A 24,639-nucleotide genomic window follows, 5' to 3' on the forward strand; every position below is an offset into this window, starting at 1 on the left:
ACATAGATGTGCGTATATATGAAGGATTGCCTTCATAAATATTACAGCTTTAGTGTGGTTCTGCATTAAGAACCAAATTTCCTGTTAAGAGCATCTTTCCCAACTTGATGCCTTTCCAACTGCATTGAGAATATTCCCATAACTCAGCCAACAATGCTCCCCTGCCTGATGGGGATTATAGGAATTGCAGTCAGTCAATACTGCTGGATAACCCGGTAGTGGATGCAGATTGAAAAAGAGGGTTAGCAAACTAAATTACTACAGAGAGAATTTATCGAAAAAGACTTGTGCCCCCCAACTTTGGGTTGGGCTGCTGAGGGCTTTAGATTTGCTACTATTTCTACTATGGCAACCAAATCTGGGCTGGAAAAATCCAAGCCATCTTGAGTTAAAATTGCTGCTATCCATTAATCTTCCAGAATTTTGCCACTCAGATATGCTAGCAATTATTATCGTTCACCACACAATCAGCCAGATGTTTATATTGGATAGGCATTTTTATCCACCTAGAGTCCTTCCCAAGGACCTGGGATAGCCAGATTTCGTTGTTGTTTAATAGTGTTAAATGTATTGTGGCAGGATGAAAGCTGTTCCCAGCAAAGCTGCCTTTTGAAATTGAGTGATGGTGATTTTTGTCAATGCCGACGGTATTCATATGATGCTCCAGATGTTCTGGAATTGCACCCTAGGTACCTATTACTACTGGTACTATCTTTGCTTTCCTTTTCCCACGGTCCTTCTACTTTTATTTCCAGGTCTTTGCATCTTGTGATTTCACCAATTCTTTCTCTTCTATTCTTCAGTCTCCAGGTACCGCATTTGTTGTTGTTGTTGTTGTTATTATTATTCCTCTTCTCGTGTGTCCACGAAATGGAAGCTCCTCTGCCGGGTTCCCACCCTGGAGGGGCAGCAGAGAGGCGCATCACGTGGGGCGGAGGAGCCCGGCCTCTCTGTGGGCAGCGGCCGGGCGAGAGGCTCCGCTGCTGTTGCTGGTGCCGCCGCCGCCACGCCTAGCGAAGACCCAGATTGGGAGGAGCGCCGGGGGAGGGAGGGAGAAACGGCGCGGGTGGCGGAGGCGGCCGGAGCGAGCGGGGGAGATGGAGGCGCTGTGAGCGCGGTCAGGGCTGCTTGACGGGCGGGGGTTGGCGGAGGAAAGGGGGATCCATCAAGGCAGCGCCGAGCCGCTTTCCCCGCAGCAGCCGAAGCAGCCTCGGCCGCCTCTCCTCTCTTCTCCCAGGATGTCGCGCTCGGTGTTGCAGCCCAGCCAGCAAAAGCTGGCCGAGAAGCTGACCATCCTCAACGATCGCGGCATCGGCATGCTGACTCGCCTCTACAACATTAAGAAGGTGCGCGGGCCCGTCTGCGGGGTGGGAGGGAGGGCGAAGCCGTGCGGGGACAGCGGGCCTGAGGCTCGCCCAGCAGCTGGAGGGGAACGACTCGCTCCAATGGCTTATTCCGCCAGCTGTGGGAATTTCCGGCCTGGCTTTGGGAAGGTGCGAGCGAGCCGCAGGCCGCGCGCAAGGAGCATTTTCCGGCTGCTTGGAGGGACGCGCGAAGAGAAGAGGCGGACGTAGCACCGGGGGCGAAGTCTCCCTCTCTCCCCCCTCCCCCGCGGGGCTTTTTTCCTAACCCCATGGCTGCTTCTTACTCAGCAAGGCCTGCAAGATGTTGGGACTGATTTGCTCCAGGGCGGAGGCCCGGAATGCAAAGGCAGGCCGACCCGGGTTTTTTATTATTATTTTTTATTTTATTTTATTTTTTTAAAAAACTTCCATTTCCTTTACGCAAAGAATTGGAGGAGGGAAGGGAAGGGGAGGGTGTAAACCGGGATTGGGCCGGATGCACCTTCTGGATTGATCCTATTTGCTCCATGGAAGTAGAGATAAAGATACATTGGAGAGAGGGAATGTTTTCGCCACTGTTTCCTGAAATCCTGTGCAGTGGTGGCTAGTATGCCGTGTGTGTGTGTCTGTATGTATGTATGTATGCATGCATGTATGTTTGATTGTACACGTACGTTTCTGTATGAGGGAGATCTCAAACAGGATATGTAATACCTGCACTTTTCTCATCGGTCTCGTACTCTTGTTGCCCAAATTCTAATAAAACTATTACGTTAATTGCTGTTTGCCCCGTGTTGTTATTGTTTGAAGTAAAATGCTCATTGGAAAGGTGGTAGATTCTCTGCTTAGTAAACACTTTTACGTTAGGATTTACTGTGTAACAGCTCCCCTGATTGCTAGCCAGAGGGGAGCACTGTGGGTTGATCATAAAGGAAGAAAAGTGAGATTCTTGACTGACCATGCTTCAGATATCGATTTGCTGATATTTGACTATGGTACCAACTTGCAGCATTAACATGCTAAAAATTCAATATGTCATTCTGTTCTCTCTGATGGCGTTTTTCTGGGAGTTTCCTGCTAAGTGTGTTGAAATTTAATTGGGAAAATAATCAAGTGATTTTTGTTTTGATTTAATATATTAGATCATCATTATGTGAACAGATATTAAAATATATGTGTAAAGCTACTGGGGCATCTTAGCTTTAAAAATCACTATACAAAAGCTTTTGCTTTTAATAAGAGAGTACTTGGAATTGTGCTCATTGTTAGGTGGATTCCCCCCCTCCCTTACTGTAACAACTTTATATATGTTTGATTATGTTATTCCTGTAAATGTGTGTATTATCAGTGTCCTTTGAATTATGTGATAGCTTAGTTAAAAGACTTCTAGTTTTTAAACGTGTGGTTGGAAAAACAGCTAAATTCTGGTGGCACATTGGCTAATTTCTGATTATCATTTAATACTACAGGTAGTCCTCCACTTATGATCACAATGGAGTTCAAAATTTCCACTGCTAAGCAAAACAGTTGTTAAGTGAGTTTTGCCCATTTTATGGCCTTTCTTTCCACAGTTGTTAAGTAAATCACTGCAATTGTTAGTAATATTTGTTAAGTGAATCTGGCTTCCCTCCTTGACATTGCTTGACAGAAGATCACAAAAGGTGATCACATGACCCTGGGACATTCCAACCATCATAAATACATGCCAGTTACCAAGTGTCTGAATTTTGATCCCATGACTGTGGGGATATCACAATGGTCATGTGTGAAAAACAGTATAAATCACTTTTTCAGTTCCATCATAACTAAGAATGGTCAATAAATGAGTGGTAGTAAGTTGAGGACTACCTGTATTAGCATTTAAAATAGATGCTAACATTGCTGGATCATAATATCAGTCAGATATTCAGGAGTATAGCTCTATTTTTCAAAGGATATATTTCCAGGAAAGTACGGTAAAGATTGATAACTCACTATTGCTAACTATAGCCATAGTAAATATAACAGTCAAGTTGAACATACAGATCAAGCACCCTTTCTTTATTAAAATTTGTCCATTGACCTTAGAGATTCTCTAAGGAGAGGGAGAAGGGACTGCCTACATTAGACAAATCAAAATAATATGTGTTTCATTTTAGGAAGATATCATAAAAATCTGCTAATGAGTCTTCATTAGGTAGGAAATACTGCCAATTTGTACTTGTTACAATAACTTCATAGATCACATATAAGAAAAAATAGCTTCTAAAAATGCAGCCTCAAAAAAAACTACTGGTTTCTTACTCCCCAAGAAATCTGAGAAGGGTTAGTAATCATGGTAAACATATCCATGAAATGGCTTTCAAATATTAAAGGTGCCTTATTCGTCAAAATATTGATTTGGTTGAATATTATAGCATCTCCAAGTTCATAAAATATACCTACAGGCAGTCCTTTGGTTTAACAAGAAATTCTGTTCATAACGCTGTCAAATTTGTATGTAAGTCAGAACTTGTACTTACAAATGGACGGCCTATTACTAAAAATGGCGGGTGGCATTGGCCTTCCTTGAGCCAACAAAATGGTAAAGCCGCTGCAGTGCTTTCAGGAACCACTGAACCACTGAAAAGCATTAAAAACGTGCAGTTTCAGTGGTTCCTGAAAGCATTATGCGGCTTCAGTTCATCAGCTAGAGGAATTCTGGGAGTTGAAGTTCACAAGTCATAAAAGGGCCAAGTTTGAAGAGCTAGAGGAAGGAGAACACTGTCCACCACTTTTAGTAATATCCCAAGCATATCTAGATCTCAAATCACCTGATACGCAGATTACCTATATTGCTCTCAAATGCTGCTTGAACTGAAAGCGAAAGTTTGACAGTCTGCTTTTTTTTCTTGATAAAGGAATAGCATCCTGTGTCGTTACATCACTCCCAAGAACTTCAAAACTTGAGTGAATATCTTTCAGTTCCACCTCAATTACCTTTGGTTAATAACTTCACATAGGTATCTGTTACAAACCATAGTGATGCGAAAATATGCATATTATGCAAATGAAATTATTATGTGAACAGTCACAGAATGACATCTGATGGTAGTACATAAGTGATATCATGACATTCTCTGCTCTTCTCACCCCTCTAATTTCAAGTAGTTCAATCAAAATTATAGAACCCAGTTCTCCACCATTACAATATTTGCATCTAGATTAATAGAACCATGGTCTACTTAATCCAATTCTCTGAATTTGCTCAACACAGGGATTTGTAAATTACGGTATCAGGGTTCTCATTACTCAACGTAGCTCCACAGTAACCAGCCATATTTAGTTGAGAGAGTTGTGTTCACCAGCTGTTGAATAATAATTTAAAAAAATAGACATCATAAACAGCTGGGCTTGGTACAATTCACCTTCTGCCAATTTTCTTTTACAGGAATGCTAATTGCAATTTCGTTTCTAGATTTTATACAGTATTCATCACTATGGTAACCATAGAACTACTGATTAAAGCCGTTGTTTTTCATTGGTTTGGGCTGATGTGATCTGGTAGAGCAGAATGGATGAGATTCTAAACAGTGCGGGCTGCTATTTTTCATTCTGTTGCAAATCCTTTATTCAGGAAAATATCTGCATATGAAAGGAGTCTTATAGTTTACAAGGGATCTTTTTCTCATATATCATCGTTTGCCATGAGAGTCTTCTGCCATTTATCAGGAATAAACAAGTGTTCAAGTGTACCCTGTCTAATTTATTTTTACTTTGTTATTATAATCAGTAAGAGAAGTAACAAAACCAGGAAACCATCTATGGATTGATTAATGATGTTTCCAAACTGGAATCCCTGTGATCCCTATTTACTTTTCTGATAAAGCCAGAACCTGACACCAGGATTTGTTCTTCCCTTCAGACTCTGACTTTTTTAGGAGGGTAAAAGTCATAGATTTGAGCTTTGGTGTAAAACAAGAAACTTGTTTAGACTTTCTACTAGATGATCAAAGTAAAAGCACTAGCATGCTTGTTAGATCCCAATGAACCACAATTCTTGCTTCTATTGATATTCAAGCTGATTATTTTTGTTTTGTAGGATTACAAAAATTTGTCTGGCAATATGTGGTATTGTGGTTAGATGAATTGGCTGTGTTAAACAGAAAAGCAGAAGTAAAAGCCATCAGTGGTAACACTTGACCGATCCCCATTGAAGTGAAGCATTTTGAAACGAAATTAATTTTTTGTGGAAAGTGTAACTTCTTCCATTAAATTTGGAAAATGGCTAAAATAGTATTTCCATGGATAATATAGGCATCATTTTTCTCCCTTTTTTTTTTTTTTTGTACAAGTCACTACGGTTGACTCAAAAGTAGCTGAAGACCAGTTTTTTGATCTAATGCCCACTCTATGCTTGCCTGTTTTCTGGGGCAGAATAAGATTTGAAGAAGCAACCGTTTTAAAAAATGAAGTATAAGTATTTAGAAATTTTCTGTCAGTGGTAGGAAACAGGATATGACCAGTAGTCAGATTGTTCCCCCAAATTGTCTTCTGAGACCAAGTGATGTCAGTTTCTATATTTCCTGACATGTCAGTGACAATTGTTATGTGGCTTTCTGAGCACTCAGGAACCAGGCAAAATTGGTTTTACTTGCCCTTCATTTGGGAAAAAGAAAAAATAGGACAAAAACATACAAATGTTTAAAAGTTTACTAATGTCTTGAAACACCAGCTAAACAGAAAAATGCTTAGAGTGGGAAGGGGCAGTAAATGTTAATGATTGAGATTAAGATTAAGATCAGGATTCTCCTCTTCTGATTTAGAATATTTGAATAAATTATTGGAGTTAATTATTGAAAGAACTTTAGTAATTCATTACTATGTGCTTTCCTATTTGGTAGAAGAGAAAAGTTGTTCCTGTTTTTGCATTAACTTTATCTGAAAGATGAGCAATGCTATGGTTGCACATAGATTATTATCTCAGGCCTCATATGTCATAGTTTATGAAACTATGCTTTACATTCTCACCTCTGATATCTTGAGATTTTAACTTGCATGAAGCATGAAGTTCTCAAGAACATCTGAACTAGGGCAATCAGTCTTCCTGATTTGTTAATTGGTATTGAATTTCCTGCATCTGAATAAAACTCCAACTGGTATGTAGCAGGAGAAGTATGGTTCTGTAGATAGTTTAGGTTTTAAAAAACATGCATAATAATACATTATTTTTGTTTTTTGTATTAGTATGTTGTGTGAACCCACTATTATGGCTTAGTATTGTGGTAAGACTGATCAGACTACTATGTATGATTGGGATGGAGATAGTGTGAAATCTTTATTAGAAAGCAGTCCTGTGGTTTTTATGTTCTAGCATTCTTGCCTGATTGTATGAAGTAAGGAAACACAGTAATTGTTAACCCTACAGAATGAAACACACTGGCTTTAAAACAGTAATGATTCAGACTTTACTAGAAAAGGCAATTTGCCTTTGTAATAAAGATTGTTTTAAAATGCTACTTCTTGAGTTGTTAATTACTTTGCATGATATATAAACAAAGTTTTAATGGAACAACATGAGACCTTTAGATGCCTTATAGCCCTTGATGTTGTTCTCTAAACTATAACCTTTTTCTACAAATGTTATTAGCCTACCACAAGATGCTTAAGATGTGACTGAGAGCTGAATAAGTCAAGCTTCTTGGTTCTGATTCTTTTAAACCGCAGCAGAACCACATGCCTTACCACAAACATATTTTGAAACTGTCCTGAATTTCAGAAGTGGTTTGCACATGGTGTATAGTCTGTGGTTGGAAGGAAGTGAGCAATTTGAACAGAGGTAGCTAGAGATATGATTTTCTGGAGTGTACTTATTTCAGAATCTCCCCCCCCCCCCGTATGATTTAACCCTGCAATTAGAAATAATTTTTAAAAATCTTAGTTGATTTTGAAATTCAAAATCCCCAACTGGGCTATGTCTTAATTATGTTAATCTGAAATGCCACAATGGACAGTGCAAGCTTTTGAATCTTCATGAATTATTAATCGGGCAAGTTGAAGTTTTGGAGAATTTGAAAAGTTGTACACTTTTTGTAAAAATTTGGTCGATCATAACAGGTATTACCCTCAGGTACATATTTTGGATTTAATTTCTAAATTTCTCAATCCTCCTGATGCTGAAATTTAATACAAGAATAACTTTATCAATAAAAGAAAGAGATCAATCCAAAATATAGATTAATCCAATTTAAACAGAAATAATTACATTACCAAAACCAGCAAAATTGTACATTTTTAACAGCTTGTAATTTGTTAGTTTTTATCCTGTCTTCCTTAGTTTAGAATTTAGGGTTAGGGCAGGGCTAGGCAACCTTGAGCTGGCTCAGGAATTCTAGGAGTTGAGGTCCACGAGTCATAAAAGAGCCAAGGTTGCCTACCCCTGGGTTAGGGTTTTAGAATTTAGGAATATTTTATTAAAATCAGTTCATTATACATATTGCTGATTATAATTATGCATATTTTTGGCAGAAGAAATTTCTTAATTTATATTTCTCAAATAAACTTTATATTATCTTAATTTCATAGGTTTGAACATTTTGCTGGTTTAAAATATTAAATAGAAGGAGAGACTAAAAGACTTAGTGATCTGCAATAAAATCGCTCAGTTTTTCTCTGGAATGTTATTTAAACTGTGAAATCGATCAAGAGTTATTTGCAAGATAGAATAAGTTACTGTTACTAATTCATCAGATTTTTTTCCATGTCTGAATGAAGACACTCCATTTATGCATGAATATGACAGGCTTTGGTGTCTAGAGAGAGAATTTTTTAGGGTGTCCTATCAATGACTGTTTAAGAATTAGGCTGGTCTTTTTTTAATCCCTTTCATATATGTGTTCCCACCGGAATTCCCATCCAAAATTTTTTGAAAATTGTGTTAAATTAAAAAGTTATTTTCATTTTTTTAAAAAAAGGTACTTTGATATAAGATTATAGGTAGTCCTAGGTTTACAACTATGTGTTTAGTGATTTGTAAAAGTTACAGTGGCACTGAAAATAGTGAGTTATGACTGGTCTTCACATGACAGTTACAGCAGCCCCATTGGTCACATGATCAAAATTCAGGTGCTTGGTAATCCGCATTATTGATGATCATGATTTAAGATACTCCCCCAGGGTCATGTGATCACCATTTGTAACCTTATCAGCTGGCTACCAACAAGCAAAATCAATGGGAGAAATCTGATTTGCTTAACAACTGCAATGATTTGCTTAACAGCTTTGGCCAAAAGATTATAAAATAGGGCACAATTCACTTAACAACTGTCTCGTTTTAGTGACAGAAATTTTGGACTTGATTGTGGTTGTAAGTCAAGGACTATCCTGTAGTTGATTTAAAAGCAAGCAGCATTTTTCTTCTGTGTATGAAACAGGCATATCGACTAGCATATTGACATAGCTCTTATGGCAAATTATATTCAATAAACATTAGATTTGCTGTAATGACTGGGATTCCCCCTCCCCCCAGTTCTTGGCTCTCGTTTCTATTACAGGTATGTAAGATTTTCACTAAGAGTTCTACTTCCGGAAGGTTTCCTGCACTATCAATTTGTTAATTCCCTTTCCTTGTCTCTCAGAATGATACTTTGGGAGATGACATGAGACGTGTTTGTATTGAAAATTATGATTTACACCTTTTAAATAACATATATGTAAATGGAGACAGTTAAAATGTTGACAGTGAGTATCAATATTTAGCTTTAACTCTGTTAATAGTTTTAGTTTGCATTCCTGAACCTGATGTTTATGGGAATTAAAAAAAAAAACCTTTTGTTTATGTGTAATCTTCTCTTTTTTGTTGTTGTTTCGTTACAATGCTTCCCCAGCAAGGACAAGTATGGAAGGTTTGCAAAGCTTTTTCACCTTCCCTCTGCCCGCTTTCAGATCAGCCTCATATTTCCATGATTTCTCTCTCTATTATTCACAACTGTAAATAATAATAAGTTGCCATTCTGGCTTTTCACTATATTGTATAGAAATGTGCAGCATGTTACAATTTGCATGAGACAGATTACATGAGAATTTTATGTTGAAGAAAAGGTATTGGCACCAAATTAGAATTACTGCACAATTTTCTTTTAAGAGTAGTTAATTTGAATTTGCTAATTGTACTTTGGGCATGGTTTTACTATGTACCACTGCTCCCAGATTGACTTCATTTTAGACTAGAACAGGGGTAGGCAATCTTGGCTCTTTTATGACTCGTGGGCTTCAACTCCTGCTGGCTCAGGAATTCCGGGAGTTGAAGTCCACAAGTCATTAAAGAGCCAAGGTTGCCTACCCTTGGACTAGAACAATGTACTTTTAAGAAAAGGTTTACCTGTAGCAGTTAAGGATCATACCTGCATTATGCAAACTGATGGCCAGCTGAGATATCACAAAATCCCATAAGAACCCATTTAAACATTATGATGTTAGCAAATGTGAGAAGATTGGAAGTTTAGATAAAATAAAGGTTACCTAAATTAATGTTTAATTTTTTTTAGGCTGGAAGCAGGTTGTCAGTACTAGTCAAATTGAGAACTCTTCCTGCCACCCACCATACTGACATTCAATACATTTCAGAGTAGTACAACTGGATCCCCAGCCCAATTAAAGACTTGGTTTCTATGATAGAAATAATTATGTGGGGCTTGCGGTGTGTTTGTAAATCAGAACATAAGAAATGTGGCTGCAGGTGCAAAACTTGTGCCTAAAGGTAACCTTGACAAACACAGTTTAAATAGGTCTATTTCATTAGAACTTTTGCTTTCATTTACCTTTAAATGCACGCTAGTGTTAATTGTTCAGATTGTAGACAGACCAATGCTAATTCTAAGCTGCTTGTTTCTTTGATTCAGATGAGACATAAAAATGTAATAAGCCCATGATTGCTTTTTTTTTTTTGTCAGTTGCTTAGCTTCACTAATTCAGGGTGGCAGTTAAAGATAAACCTACTTCACACTCTGATACAAGGAAAATATTAGTTTCTTTTAAGATGGCTTTTTCCCTTCACTACTGTCCTGCATTAACTACTTTGAAATGTCCACACACTTTTTTTTCCAGTAGGAGAACATTTCTGTACTGTGTCTCATTGCATTGTCCAGCTATGACAATCTCCATTCATTTTTTTTCACTTCACTATGAAGCCAAAGAGATATTTCTTTTTCTTGGTTGCAGATTATTTATAACAAATGCTTGGTGAAAAGATTATATCTTTAGTTTCTTGTTTTTATTTTCTTCCATAGGCTTGTGGAGACCCAAAAGCTAAACCTTCATATCTTGTTGATAAAAATCTGGAATCCGCTGTTAAATTCATAGTCAGAAAATTTCCAGCTGTAGAGACACGCAATAATAATGTAAGTAATGAAACATTCCATAAATAATTGAATTTCATAAATGTCTCTTTCTTTAATCAATTCTGTTAATGCAACTGCTAGGGATTTATTAATGTTTCCATAGTATCAGTGATGATACAGGTTGACGTTTTTGTAGTGATTATTTTAGATGGAAAACTGACATTAAATAGTTGTAACTTTGTTAACGACATAATAGAAGAAGTATTCTGTGTTGACTATTACTATGTCCTAAAACTTTTATATTTGGTTAGGAGCTTATCTAATTTAGAGTATGACCATACTAAGCAGTTAACAATAGTTTTTGGGAACAGAATTTCAGTGGAACCCTTTGAGTGTGTCAGGGTTTATTGTGAGTATGTTTGAGATGTTCCAAACTCAGTGGAGAATTAGAAAATGTTGTGAAAGAATTGCCACTAGAAATATTAACAGATACTTTTCAAGTATTACACAGCCATCATTCTTTTAAATTAACTATAGAGGAAAACTGAATGAAATAAATATATTTCTGAGAAAATGTCTCATGGGCTCCTGCCTTTTGATTAAACTAGTCATTCCATCATAACCTGGGGTAGAAAGAACACCATGATACTTTCTGAAGATTCTTTTTTATATAACTTTATTGGTTTTAAGTTAAAAGATAAGCAGAAAAAAAGATCTGAAAATAAAAAGGTCAGAGAAGAAAAAAGTGAAAGTGCAAAAAAGGAAAAATAGAAAAGGCCTTCCAACTTTTTTTCATATAGATAACAATTAGAATATACATCAGACCCTTTATCTAAGATTAACATTTGTCTACATTATTTCTGTAATCCCATATAATTCTAACCATCATCCCCAAAGTGGCTTCAAAGTAGAAATAATATCTGTCAGAGTCTTTGCTTTCATCAGAAGTGTCAATTTCATCATTTCTGGCAATTCCATCAGCTTCACCATCCATTAATCCACTGACTTTCTGAAAATTGTTGATGAGCTTTTATACCAGAGCATCTTCAAAGATGCTGAATAGGGGGCAGGGATGGGATATGTGTTTTTATATTGTTTTACAGTCTTATAAACCAGTTTGTGGTGATCCTGAAAGGTACGTTAGAAATATAATAAATAAATAAAATAGAATCATCTCCCACAATATAATTTCTAAGGGTCCAGCTCTCAATTTAGGTAATTGTGTAAAACGAAGCTATTTCTATTCTTTTGGTATTGTGAAAGTGGATGCTTTGCCATCTGTTGAACAGGATGGAATAAAATACCCTCAAATCATGCCTTTTACTGTTCCCTATCTTTAGATTTATTTCAATTAATTCAATGGTATTGCTACATTATCCTATTTTGTTCAATAAAATAAGCATACACTGCTTTAAAGATATTTATAATCTCAACTGAGTTCTGATAGAAAGCTCTCCGTTGGTTATTTTTTTTTATTTCTTCGTAATGGAAAATTGGGAGGAAGATGATCTTACCTATCTATTTTTCTTCTCAGAAGTGGAAAGGGGAGGCAGGTAATGGGCTTGCACGATTTCTGCATGGAAGAGTTTGCACGGCTGCTTGAAATTTCCTATGTCTGGGGCAGTTATTAAGTTCAGTAATTATATTCCTTTTTATGGTCCCACTTGGCAATGTTAATATATTTATGTATCTAAAACTTTATTTGCTTGCTGTAAGTTGCATCCAGACAATTATGTTTAGAGAAGGCTCATTGGAAATCAGTAAGGCTTATTAGCTATGTAAAGCTAAAGTCCCATTGATTTCTATAGATGTACTTTAAGAATGCTGAACTCTGATTCAAATGTTGTACATTGTCAACATTTCAAATAAGTAGTTTTGCAAGCCACAATAATATCTGTAACTTTCAAATGCGGTGACTTTGGCTTGATCTGTATGTATACTTTCAGTGGAAAGCATCAGCCACCCATGAAAGGATTATTACTTACCCAATGGAAAAGTAGTGTTATAAGAGCCCAAACTCAGATATAATTTGTCCAAGGGTATACACTTCCAAGACTCATTCAGAACATTTCTCCATTTTTTTTATGTCCCACTGCAGTACCTGCAAAGCACTGGTGGTCTAGACAGTGACATAGACACAAAACAATTCATTTATAGTCAGAGATCATGCTGCTGAAATTTGATAGCAAAGTAGCTGGATTTGGACTCTACAACTTTGAGCAGGATGGGGATGGGTGGTTAAGCTGGGAATGGGAATGGTTTGTGATTCCAGCCATGCCTCTTCCATTGGGACTACCATTTGATTGTATGGTCTCATGTGGTCCTGAGAAATCAGGAATTTGAGTTGTGACCTGATTGCTCAAAGGTTGGCCACTCCTACACTGAAGATTGATTCCCAAGGCCTGGGAAAATAGTCATTTTCTTCTAGAACATCATTGGGATAGAAATTGTATAGATCTTGAAGATGGGGAATATCATTCCAGAAAAGATACCATATCAGACAAAGCATGGTTTGTAAGTCCTCCTAGATGTCATTTCTAATCAAGGGAATCCAAAGCATATGAATTCTACCTATCTTACTGGATGGGCAGAAACCATGAGAAATAGGTTCCTCAAATAAACTGGCCCTATCCATGAGGGTCTTCCTAGGTGATAGCCAGTGCCATGAATTGTATCCGGGACTTCACAGACAACAAGCGCAGCTAATGAAGCAATGGTATCACACTATACTAAGACACATTCAACATCTAAGGCTTATGAATGGCCTTCAAGTGCACCTTCATGTAGAGAGCATTGCATTAGTCCAACTGTGAGGTGACTAGGCCATATATGACCTTCTGGAGAGCTCTTTTTTCTAAAAAATGGATGCAACTGGCCACCAAATGTAGCTGAGTAAAGGTCTTCTTGGCCCTCACTTGCCCCCTGCTCTTTGAGCACAAACAATGAGTCTAAGCTGCTCCCCAGATTGTGAACATTCTTGAGTGCAGGAATGCAACCCCATCCAAGAATTAAGATGGAAAATTCCCAAGACACAAGGAGAGAAAAGTACAGTTTTAGTTTGGATTTTCCTCTTGTCATATTTGTTTTGTTAAAAAGAGAGAAAAGTAGGATATCAGAACTAAGTTTTTAGGTAGGCAGTATATATGTATATATTTTTATTTTATATTTTAATATTCTTCAAAGCTAATTTTAGGGTAGCGTTAGACAGGTTCTACCTGCTTACCATTATGCATCAGACAAAAATGTTGCAACAAGAGCAAAATCTCATGAGTCAGCAAAAGTTACCAAAACTGGATTTGCATTGCATACAATGCATTGAGAATAGCAGTTCGGTACAATGATTAAATAAAGTTCTTATACCAAAGAAGTTTTAAAATTTGGAACTAATAAGATTTGGGGGGGGTTGGTTTTGCTTCTGTAATTTTTAGAATGAGATTACACTAATTTTTAACTTTTCACTTATTTTGTGTTAAAGGCACTTAGTTATATGTTAAATAAATTCACTATTCAATGCTATCGGTGGAATAATTTTATTTAAAAAACCCCTCCCAAATATACAAACAGCTGTCGGTTAGTATTCCTATCTTGAATGCACAAAAATATGTTATAAAGTACAAATTAGAACAGTGATGGCAAACCTTTTAGAAACTGAGTGCCCAAAAACTGGCCCCGCCCCTGCTCCACCCCCTGTCCTGACCCCACCCCACCTGCCCGCAGGACCACTCACCACCTCCAGGGCTCGCCACAGATCGCCATGGCGGCCCAGCAGTGCCATGGCGGCGGCCATGCCCTCTGCCCATGCCCCGCAGCATCAACTATGTGCGATCGGGCGTGAGGGCAGAGTCTTTTCTACGCTGCCTGGCTGCCATGTCCTTGGCTGTGCTGCTCCATGTGGGCACTCGGGGGCGACTCTCCTCCAGGCGTGCTGCTGGTGAGGAGGAGGTTGCAGGGGGAGGCAAGGCTGGGGCAACAGCATATGTGCCCATAGAGAGGGCTCTGAATGCCACCTCTGGCACCCGTGCCATAGGTTCACCACCACTGAATTAGAAGGAATTTCTGCTCCTTTTTGGAATTCAAATGAAAAAAACAATAACAAAAGGGAATGTTATTATAGTGCAGTATTTTTATGAGTCTTGCCCCGCTATTGAGATAAAATGCTATCTGCTGATAGCACTAAACAATGCCAGCATATCCTGTCTCTGTTGCCTCTGTTCTGAGAACCTATCAAATGAGGGGATCCTGGTTTGTCAGTCTAGCTTTATTGCTAACCCCTTTCAGCTTGTCCATGGTCAGCAGGGAGAAGCTGACTTATGGTCTCTGGCTAAAACTTTCTGAACAGATTTGTGTGCCCCTCTTCCCACACACCATTTGGGCATCTCTTGAGATTAAAAAAAAAGTGTGAAATAAAGCAGTGTACATATAGACAGCAGATCAGGGATAACCTTAGAGAACAGGAAAGCAGAGACTATCGCAGTTGGGCAAGCATATAGATTCTGAATCTGGAACAACTGAAAGTGCAAGACTGACGTTGTTTGGCCAATCTCTTATTTCAAAAGGAGTGAAACAAATCTAGGAAGACTGGAAAATAAACCAAAGCACAGTTCAGATATCATATTTTATTTTCTGGATAGTGTGTGAGGGAAATTACAGCTGCTATATGTAAACCAGACTCTTAACACTATTTCAGAATATTGTTTAAGTGAATGGCACCGATACGCCCTCACTTCTTCAAATAAAGTACCCGTACTTTCCGGCGTATAAGACAACTTTGGAAAGCGTTGAAATCGGCGCTGAAGTCGGGGGTCGTCTTATACGCCGAGTCATCTTATAAGCCAGAAATAACGGTATTTTCCAGTGTATAAGACGACTTTCTAGGCATGCGACTTGGTGCCGAAGTCGGGGGTCATCTTATACGCCGGGTCGCCTTATACGCCGGAAAATACGGTAGCAGAAATGTTGTTTCAGAATAGCATTAGAGCAGAATTGTACAGATTTGCCTCTTCTTTGCCAAATAAAGTAGTGGAGATCTGTTTTTCTCTTCTGTATTTTCAGGCAGCCTGGAGAAGGCGCTTTCAAATTAGAGAAGAGAGAGGACATAAAGGAAGAGAATCCAGGAGGCAGAATGCTAATTGGGAGGGGAGTTGCTGGAAAAGAAATGCTTGCAGTGGAGTATGGGTAGTGATCAGATCTGAAAAGAAATTTCTGATCACACCCCCTTACAAGCCACTTGATCTGGCCGCTAAGAAAATGGATGATAAAGCATTCTAGATTTTACATGCTGTGAACGAAGATTGGGATAGTGTTGGCATAAAGGGAAAATATTCCAGTTGTATACAGGTAAATCCTCGACTTACTGCCATTCGTTTAATGACCGTTCAAAGTTAAAATGGCACTTGAAAAAAAAGGACTAATGACCAGTTTTCACCATTATGACTGATGCATCATCCCCGTGGTCACATGATCAAAATTCAAATGCTTGTAAACCTGCATGTTTTTATGACACTTGCACCGTCCCGGGGTTATGTGATCACCATTTGTAACCTTCCCAGCCAGCTTCTGGCAAGCAAAACCAATGGGGGAAGCCAGATTTGCTTAACGACTGCTTGATTCATTTAGCAACTTCAGTGATTCACTTAACAACTGTGGCCAAAAAAAAGATCTATTGCTTAGCAGTAGAATTTTTCAGCTCAATTGTGGCCGTAAGTTGAGGACTACCTACATAACAACTCAAAGGTGTTTTAGCCATGGGCTTGGGTAAGTGAATAGTATCAAAATGGAGGTTTGGAATGGTCAGAGTACAACGTTGTCTTGGGAAACTGGGAGAGGAGAGAGGAATTGGACAGTATCTTCCAAAATAATCAGCTTTCAAGATCTGGAAACTAGATCTGGAATGTGAAGTAATGCAAGATCCAAAGCCAACTTTTAAAACAGATTCAGAGCGCCGAACATTACGTATCCCTCTTCTACAGTACTGTCAAAATGAATTAGTTGGTAGTGACCAGAAATCTGATCTTCTGAATTTATTTTTGTCCCTTGAATCTCCTGTAGACTCTCCTAGTACAACTAAGAAATCTGTCTTGTAGATGTGATGGGGAGAAACTACATTCCATTACCTAGTATTGAATTTTCCCCCCACACATGTTTTCTGCAACTTTGATCATAGAACAGTTTTAATTAGTACAGTATGCCATTATTATAACCAGGAATGTATTGTTTCATGTCATAACTCAAGGATCTTTTTTTGCCTTTTGGCTACTTGTTGACAACAGATTACTAAAAATGTATCAGGCAGACTTGAGAAAGATTTGAGGTTAATAGTAAGTACAATAACAGTGGAAAAAATATTGAAAGCTGAAATGTTTTATTATAGCAATGAAATGAAAGTATTTTTTTTCCTTTTATATACTCCTAGCATTTTACAGTAATTAACTCTGTAGTAAGAAAAACAATTATTATTGATTTCTGTGCAATGCTTAATAATACTTAGAAAGAAAGTTAAAGACATTTTAGGGCGATGCAATTCTTTACAAAGAAGTGTTTTGTAGTACTTGTAATACATATGAAGGATGGCTGTTCGTATTAAGGGGGAAATTTTTTTTAAAAAAAAGATGTATCACTTTTTTCTAACAAAGTTGCTATGCCCAAAGACAAATAGGAACAGACTAAGCAACTGTGCAAGATTGAAAAAAAAATGGGCAGTTGCTTGAGAAGCGGTGAGTATGTGATTCCACATGGTACAAACACCTTTCAGGGGATATTCACAATGTAAAAATTGTTAAAATATTTTTGTTTACTTTACATTTAACTGAAGTAAATCATTAAGTTAAGCATTCTTGTTATTTAAGGAGTTAACTTAAAATACACTTTAAATACAGATTTTATTTCACCGAGATAATCATTTACAGTTACACAATGTTTAAATGAATTGCATAGGATTGGTTAGGGAACTTGTCTAGTGCTGGATGGTTGATATATTTTTCATGGTGGATGCTGCAATTAAGGCACATAATGACTGCTTGAGTTACATCCATTGAATCTATTAGATTATTAAGTGGAGCTGGCCCATATCGAAATGACTGTCTCCCATTTATATTTGATGACTGGAGCATACTTTCTGTAGCTTTCTGTTCCAGTCCTTTGAAAGATGAGCGTTACAATGGTTTTAATAGCCACTTCCTTTTCCAGGGTCATGTGACTGCTTAATAAGTAGTTCCCAGCTGTCTTTGCATACATTTGATGCATAACTATTTTACTGGGGAAAACATATGTCTATGAAGGAACTGTGCAAGACTTTGTGGGTGGGGAGCACTGCTTTTTTTAATGATTCAAAGAGAAAGACTTCCGCAAATTACGTAGCACCTCTTTAGAAAAGTTTGCTCAGTTTGTTCTATTTTTATAAATAAGGGTATTTATATTTACCTAGGAAAAATCCTACACTACTTGGAAAGGATTTTTGGAACACATGCTATAATATTAAAGATACAAGTTTCATTTTTATGGTCATAATTTCAGTTGGTGAATTGGACTATGAAGAAATAATGAAAGTAAAAGTAAAAAAGACTTAAAAGATTGTTTTTTAAGAGAACATATTTTTCCACAATACCAAGATTTGTTTAAATATTACACAACTATATTACAAAATCTTGAAAAAAATATATTTGCATAACTCAAACCATGTGAATTATCATAGGAGTAGGCAATGCATTGCATTGCACGTATTCTGTTGTTACTTTTCCCGCAATTCTTAAGAAGCATGGAAATTAAGGTGTGATAGTTCAGCAATATAAACTTGAGTTTCTTACTTACTTCAAATGTCAGGTGGATTGACATTTGATCAGTTAAACAACTGATCATATATTGGCTACAAATTAGTAAACGATCATGCAGAAACAAATTTTCTCTAATCTCACTTAGGAGCTTTGCAGCAATTCCTGCTATCTTATATGTACTCAGTTTAAATTTTGACTCCTAGTAGTTACATGCCTATGGTAATTACTACTTTGTATGGGCCAGTCATTGCACAGACCAGATTTACAGGTTATGCATGAAGTAGGATAAGACAAACAGCCTCAGATGTTCATGTATCCTCCAGCATTGTACCCTCTGACCTAATTTCTTTACAGGTCTATATAATCAAGGCTGAAATTATGGTGATAAGTAGCCTGTCTTTCTCCTTGTTGCTATTTTGTACTATATATCTAATTCTACTTAAGAACAACCTTTGGTCTCTCTCCTATTTCAAATATAAAGCTTGACAGTTTTACTATGGCATGCTTGAGATGTTCTGAGTTGGAGATGTGGTGACTTACTAAAAAAATGAGAAAGAAATGTTTTACTAATATTTACTAATATTTTCTTTTCATGTGAGAAGGAAATAGGGCAACCTAGAAATATCAGCATTATCACTGAGCTACCCATTCTCAAAGCTCCAGAGTTGAGAAGACTGCTGCCAATAGTTTCAGTAGTGACCAATTATAAAATCACATTGACAGAATGTTCTACTTGCATGAGCTAAATAGCCAATTCTCTTTCATAAGGGTTGATCCCACAAAATAGCCATCCTTTGGGAGTATAAAAAAGGAACTGGTAGAAATATTGCAGGAGTTATCAGTAATATTAAATTTATTTATATATTTAATACTTTCAATACTTTCCTTGAATTACTCATTAGATAGACACAACTATACCAGTGAACTGCAAAATGAACATCTTGCTGTTTTAGAAATTATGAATAATAGAGTCTAAACATTAATTACCGTAAGTAAAATTAGCAGAAATAAAAGCAGAAATTTGCCAAATCTTTACGCAACTTGAAGACATTGAGTGGAATAGATAATAATTCATTTAAAACCTAAAAATATGATCTACTTAAATATCTTCCTCCTTATTTTCATTTTATCAAGTTTTTTCCTGAGGTAACATAGTTAAGTATTGATTGTTATGTTAGGAGTGAGTTGCTGTCCCCGAAATCTCTCAGAAACGTGCTAGAGATACTATTTAAACTGACAGAAAATAAAAATTATTAAATACTTTTTAACTATCTTATTTTAATAAAATCACCATTGTATTTTTGGGGGAGCGCTTTGCATGGGTTTTTAGAATGGAGATCCCTGGGCATTACCTAAAAAACAGATATTGACTTATTAAAAAAAAAGTTTCACTTTGGAAAGATCTACTTAAGTGATTCTAGAATACAAATGAACATTTTTAGTGTAATAAGTATCTTTAGAAATGGAATCTGGTTCTTTTGCATATTATTCATTGATGACATGTAAAGTGTTTGCTATACTTGTTATGTATGAGATAATGCAACGTAAATAAAAAATAATAGGCTGCAGAATAGCAAAGCTGCTTGCAAGCAGCATTATATTTCCATTTAATTCATCTTTTTACAAACTCCCAGCCAGGTATTCTAGCTCACCTGCAGAAGAATAAGGTTCTCGTTTTAACCCTGTAGAGCACTGGCCTGAAGATCTAGAATGAGGGATCAGATGGATACTGTTATTGTATATGTGAGACCACATACTCAAATCGCTCCTTCAAACAGAGCTAGATTCATATTACAAGAAAATTGAGTAGAAAGAGAAATACTAGAGACAAAAAGTAGGAAAAGCATGGCTTTTAGACTTTTGTCCAACCCCTCAAAAGCAACTCAACTCTGGTTCACATGACTAGAATGGAAAGGACCTTTGAATGGAGTGGTTAGCAACATTCCAAGCTGGGAAGACATTGGGGAATTTTGCGGAACCTTTTTCCTTATGCCACCCCCTACCTGAATTCTCCACTTTCTACTTCGATCTTTCTTCCGCCTACTTTTCCCTTCTCCACTCCCTTCATATTTGATCCTTCTTCTAGCACTGATGACGTTAACTAGTTCGGGGTAACAAAATGGCTGCAAGAAAACAACTAACCTTAAAAAGCACCAAGAAGTCTCCTTTCAATCCTGAGCTACACATATTCTCCTTTATTGATCCTTTTTCTGTTCAATTTATTTTGTGCATTATTAGTTAGCACAAATTAGCCTCAACTTGCCTCAATTTTGCCCTACCACTTATTAAAAGTTGTGGATTTAAGCAGTGCTTTTTTTGTAAAAAAAAAAAAAAAAATGCTGGAACTCACACGTTATACAATCCGCTTTGCCTATCTTACTAGGTTCCATCCAAAAAAGGTGCTGAACTTCCATTCTGAGCGTTCTATGACAAAAAAAAAGCCCTGGATTTAAGCATTTGGGCAGGAGAGATTGGACTAAATAATTGGCAAGATCCCTTCTAATATTGATATTTTATAATTTTATGTTTATGTGATTATATTGCACTTTCTAAAAAGAAGAGATCAATCTTTTATATAAGATATGTTTCCAAATTATTTTTAGTTGGAATCATCTCCAGTATTTTCTGTGAAACAATAGTAGTAGTAGTAGTAGTAGTAGTAGTAGTAGTAGTACTAGTAGTAGTAATAAAGTTGGAAGGGACCTTGGAGGTCATTGAGTCCACCCCCCTGCTCAGGCAGGAAACCCTACACCATTTCGGACAAATGGCTGTCCAGTCTCTTCTTAAAAACCTCCAGTGTTGGAGCATTCACCGCTTCTGGAAGCAGGTTGTTCCACTGGTTAATTGTTCTAACCGTCAGGAAGTTTCTCCTTAGTTCTAGGTTACTTCTCTCCTTGATCAGTTTCCATCCATTGCTTCTTGTCCTGCCTTCAGGCACCTTGGAGAATAGCTTGACTCCCTCTTCTTTGTGGCAGCCCCTGAGATACTGGAAGACTGCTATCAAGCCCCCCCTCATCCTTCTCGTCATTAAACTAGATATACCCAATTCCAGCAACCGTTCCTCATATGTTTTAGCCTCCAGTCCCCTAATCATCTTTTTTGGTCTTCTCTGTACTTTTTCTAGAATCTCGGCATTTTTTTTACATCGCGGTGACCAAAACTGGATATAGTATTCCAAGTGTGGCCTTACCAAGGCATTGTAAAGTGGTATTAACACTTCACGTGATCTTGATTCTATCCTTCTGTTAATGCAGCCCAACTTCTTTTACAGATAATGCAATTTCAGATTATCCATCCCTGATTTGCTTCTAGATTGCTGTCAGCCTGAATAGGGAAGAAGGAGATCTGTGTTACTTTTGCCTTGTTGACTTTATATCAGCTGAAGGAAACTGCCATACCATCTTCAGACAACATAAGTTAAAAGCAAACGACAATTGCCTTGCAACTATGCAGTTAAGGAAATGCAGTCTTTAAGTTTGTACAGATATATAGCGAAGCCACAATTAGCCAAAACCTATTGTCCCTGTGAATTCAGTATCTATGGAATTGTATTCTTAGATGAACTCAATCCAAGTGATAGTTTCATAAATCCTGAGCATGGAACCAAATATTGCCTTCGTATTTCTTTTGCAGTCTGCTTAAAATCAAAATGATCTGTTGTAGTTCCTTCTGAGTATCCTATCTTCTGAATGATATAATGAGGAAACATTTCTCCATGTTTGACTAAAACTGGTTCCATTAATATGCATTTGTTACCTTACATACCTTTCAGCCTGTCTTATTACATCTTAGTAACAACTGTCAACATCAGTCCTTATGTATGCTTCCAGAAATGATTCCTGTTGATAATTTTCAGGAGCAATTTATCTGCATTTAATTAAGTTATTTTAGGAGAATGTAACAGAGAATTACTTGAATGTTTATGAAAAGATGGAAAATGATAAAATTCTATTTGACTTTTGTGAACGGATTGAAAAAGTGTATTTCCCTCATATATTGACCTGTCTTAAGACCATCTCTCAAAAAGAACATATCATTTCTCCCAGAATACTGTTGCTTCCCATCTTCAATGAAATAGCATATTATAGATACAATTTGAGATCTGTGACACTGTTCATGAAAGTCAGTGTGAAGGAAATCATTGCTTTTATCATAGCACTCAGAGTGTAATGTATGTAGCGTATGTAACACGAATATTGCTGGAAAATACTGTGTGAAAGCCTATGTTCACTGAATACTCTTGTTTTCATATTTTGCTCTTCCATACCTTCACCAATGTCTTAACATGCTAGCCTCTTGCTTCTTTTTTCATCTTTGTTTCTTTTGTTGCTTGTGTTTTCAATGTATATTGTGTTATATTGGCCTGGTTAAAGAACCGTTACCGTATTTTATGTTTGTATCTATATTTTATTTTGCATGCTTAACGTGGCTTTGCCTGGATATTCTTTTTGGTAAGTTCTGAATTTTAAAAGTGTATTGTTTTTCTGTAGTAAACCTGTAAACTCTGTTACCACCTACTTTTCCCACATCGAGATACCTGTCCTTCTTTTCATCATGCTGATTTGTGCTCATAGATGGTTTTGCTTTGGCTAATTATCTGTATAACCAATACATAACACTTAATTTCATATTTAGATCTTCTGTGCCTATGTCACAGTTTCTGTACTAATAACTACTAATTATACCCAGTAACCAGGACTAATTAAAGATAATAAAAATATGGTTAGAATCATTCTCAGCTTTCATGAAAATATTGCAAAGAGCCCAGTGGAGTCCTCTTTTTTTATGTGTGTGCATACCTTTGCTCATGAAATGTGTGCACACACCTGTGTATCACAGAGAGCTATTCATTATTTGGAATGGGTAGCTGGCTTGCTACACACATAGTTTGTGCTCTGTACTCAACACTTCGGTTCAGCGAGAGATTTCAACCAAAGATCTAATTTACATGACATGTTAGCCAATCACACTGGTTAACAGATATGCACATGGTGCCATCTCCTTTCCTGACTTGCATTGCTCTTTAACCATGGTCTGTGCATAAGTAGATAGAAATAAAAATATCAATAATTAACCTTTTCAAATTCCAATTCATGCTAGTTTGGTCTTCAAAATAAAAAGCCACACACAATGGTTGAACTATAGACATTTCCTTGAAGTAATCTGGTTGATCTAGGTATTCTGTCCACATCCACCCTCTTGCTTCCCTAACTGCCAGCCTTATGGTAGATATTTGTATTCACAGGGGGAGAACTCCACTGAGCTTACAGCAGAAAAGACTGAATCCTGCTATTTATTGATTTTTGTAAAATTTCTATAAAATGCAACTTGATATTAATTATACGGTAAAATCATAAGTAAAAAAAATTATGGAAAATCTGATTATTGCAATATGATTTCTTAATTTCCCAAAACTAAACTATTGGTTGTGCAGAAAAGTATGTGTATATGTCTAAATATATATATATATTTCTTTAATTTACAGCAACAGCTAGCTCAGCTGCAGAAAGAGAAATCAGAAATTCTGAAGAATCTGGCTTTATATTACTTCACTTTTGTTGATGTTATGGAATTTAAGGTAAAGATCTAAGTATAGATTAACTTTCTTGAGAGGCTCGATAGCTTGTAGCTAAAAGTTCCCATTAAGTATAGATTAAATCATTCACTATGATGTGACTTTGAAAATTATATATAGCCTATCATAAATTCTTTGTTACTGTAAAATGTTGTGGTGTAATTAACAATCATACCTTTCTTTCCCTTTTTATTTCAAAGGATCATGTCTGTGAACTACTGAATACCATTGATGTTTGCCAAGTCTTCTTTGATATTGTAAGTCTGAAAAAATGAATCTTTCAAGCAATTAAGATAGAAACATTACTAGGGAATATCAGGGTTGTATTGTTGTAGTTATATCAAGCTGGACCTGTTCCTTAGATTCTTAAAAGATTTAAAACGGACCATGGGGTTCATACATCAAATCACTGTGGTTCATCTGCTTAAATTACTATTAAATAATGCCGGATCAGGAATATCTGTTCAATATGGGGTCTTTAAACATCTTTAGCAAAACAAGGCCATTGGTGAATAGTTTTAATAAATTAATAGGGTTAATATACGTTTTTAAAAAAATATTTTAAATTTCCCCCAAATCCACCCCCAAACTACCACATCTCAAAAATCCTACTTCTCTGACTGTTCCATGCAACAGTACACTGGTTTGTCAGGAAG

The 24,639-nt window shown here is 36.9% G+C and overlaps 1 protein-coding gene across 5 annotated transcripts in view; it reads left to right on the forward strand.

Moving 5' to 3' along the window:
* The first annotated feature begins 1,045 nt into the window (after positions 1 to 1,045).
* The window catches only part of NCKAP1 (NCK associated protein 1), a 65,803-nt gene continuing 42,209 nt past the window's right edge, over positions 1,046 to 24,639 (forward strand). Inside the window, exons 1-5 of one of the 5 annotated variants that reach the window (XM_039322535.1) lie at positions 1,046 to 1,346; positions 9,188 to 9,205; positions 10,589 to 10,699; positions 23,894 to 23,986; positions 24,184 to 24,240. In XM_039322535.1, coding sequence (XP_039178469.1) covers positions 1,239 to 1,346; positions 9,188 to 9,205; positions 10,589 to 10,699; positions 23,894 to 23,986; positions 24,184 to 24,240 — 387 coding nt within the window. In that variant the 5' untranslated portion in view covers positions 1,046 to 1,238. Of the gene's footprint in view, positions 1,347 to 9,187; positions 9,206 to 10,588; positions 10,700 to 21,556; positions 22,860 to 23,893; positions 23,987 to 24,183; positions 24,241 to 24,639 lie in introns of those variants that run through there. The other 4 variants (XM_039322537.1, XM_039322538.1, XM_039322539.1 and 1 more) reach the window with 4 other exon arrangements.

Source organism: Crotalus tigris, unplaced genomic scaffold, assembly GCF_016545835.1.
Source record: "Crotalus tigris isolate CLP2741 ecotype Arizona unplaced genomic scaffold, ASM1654583v1 scf7180000024116.2146003, whole genome shotgun sequence".
Taxonomy (NCBI): Eukaryota; Metazoa; Chordata; class Lepidosauria; order Squamata; family Viperidae; genus Crotalus; species Crotalus tigris.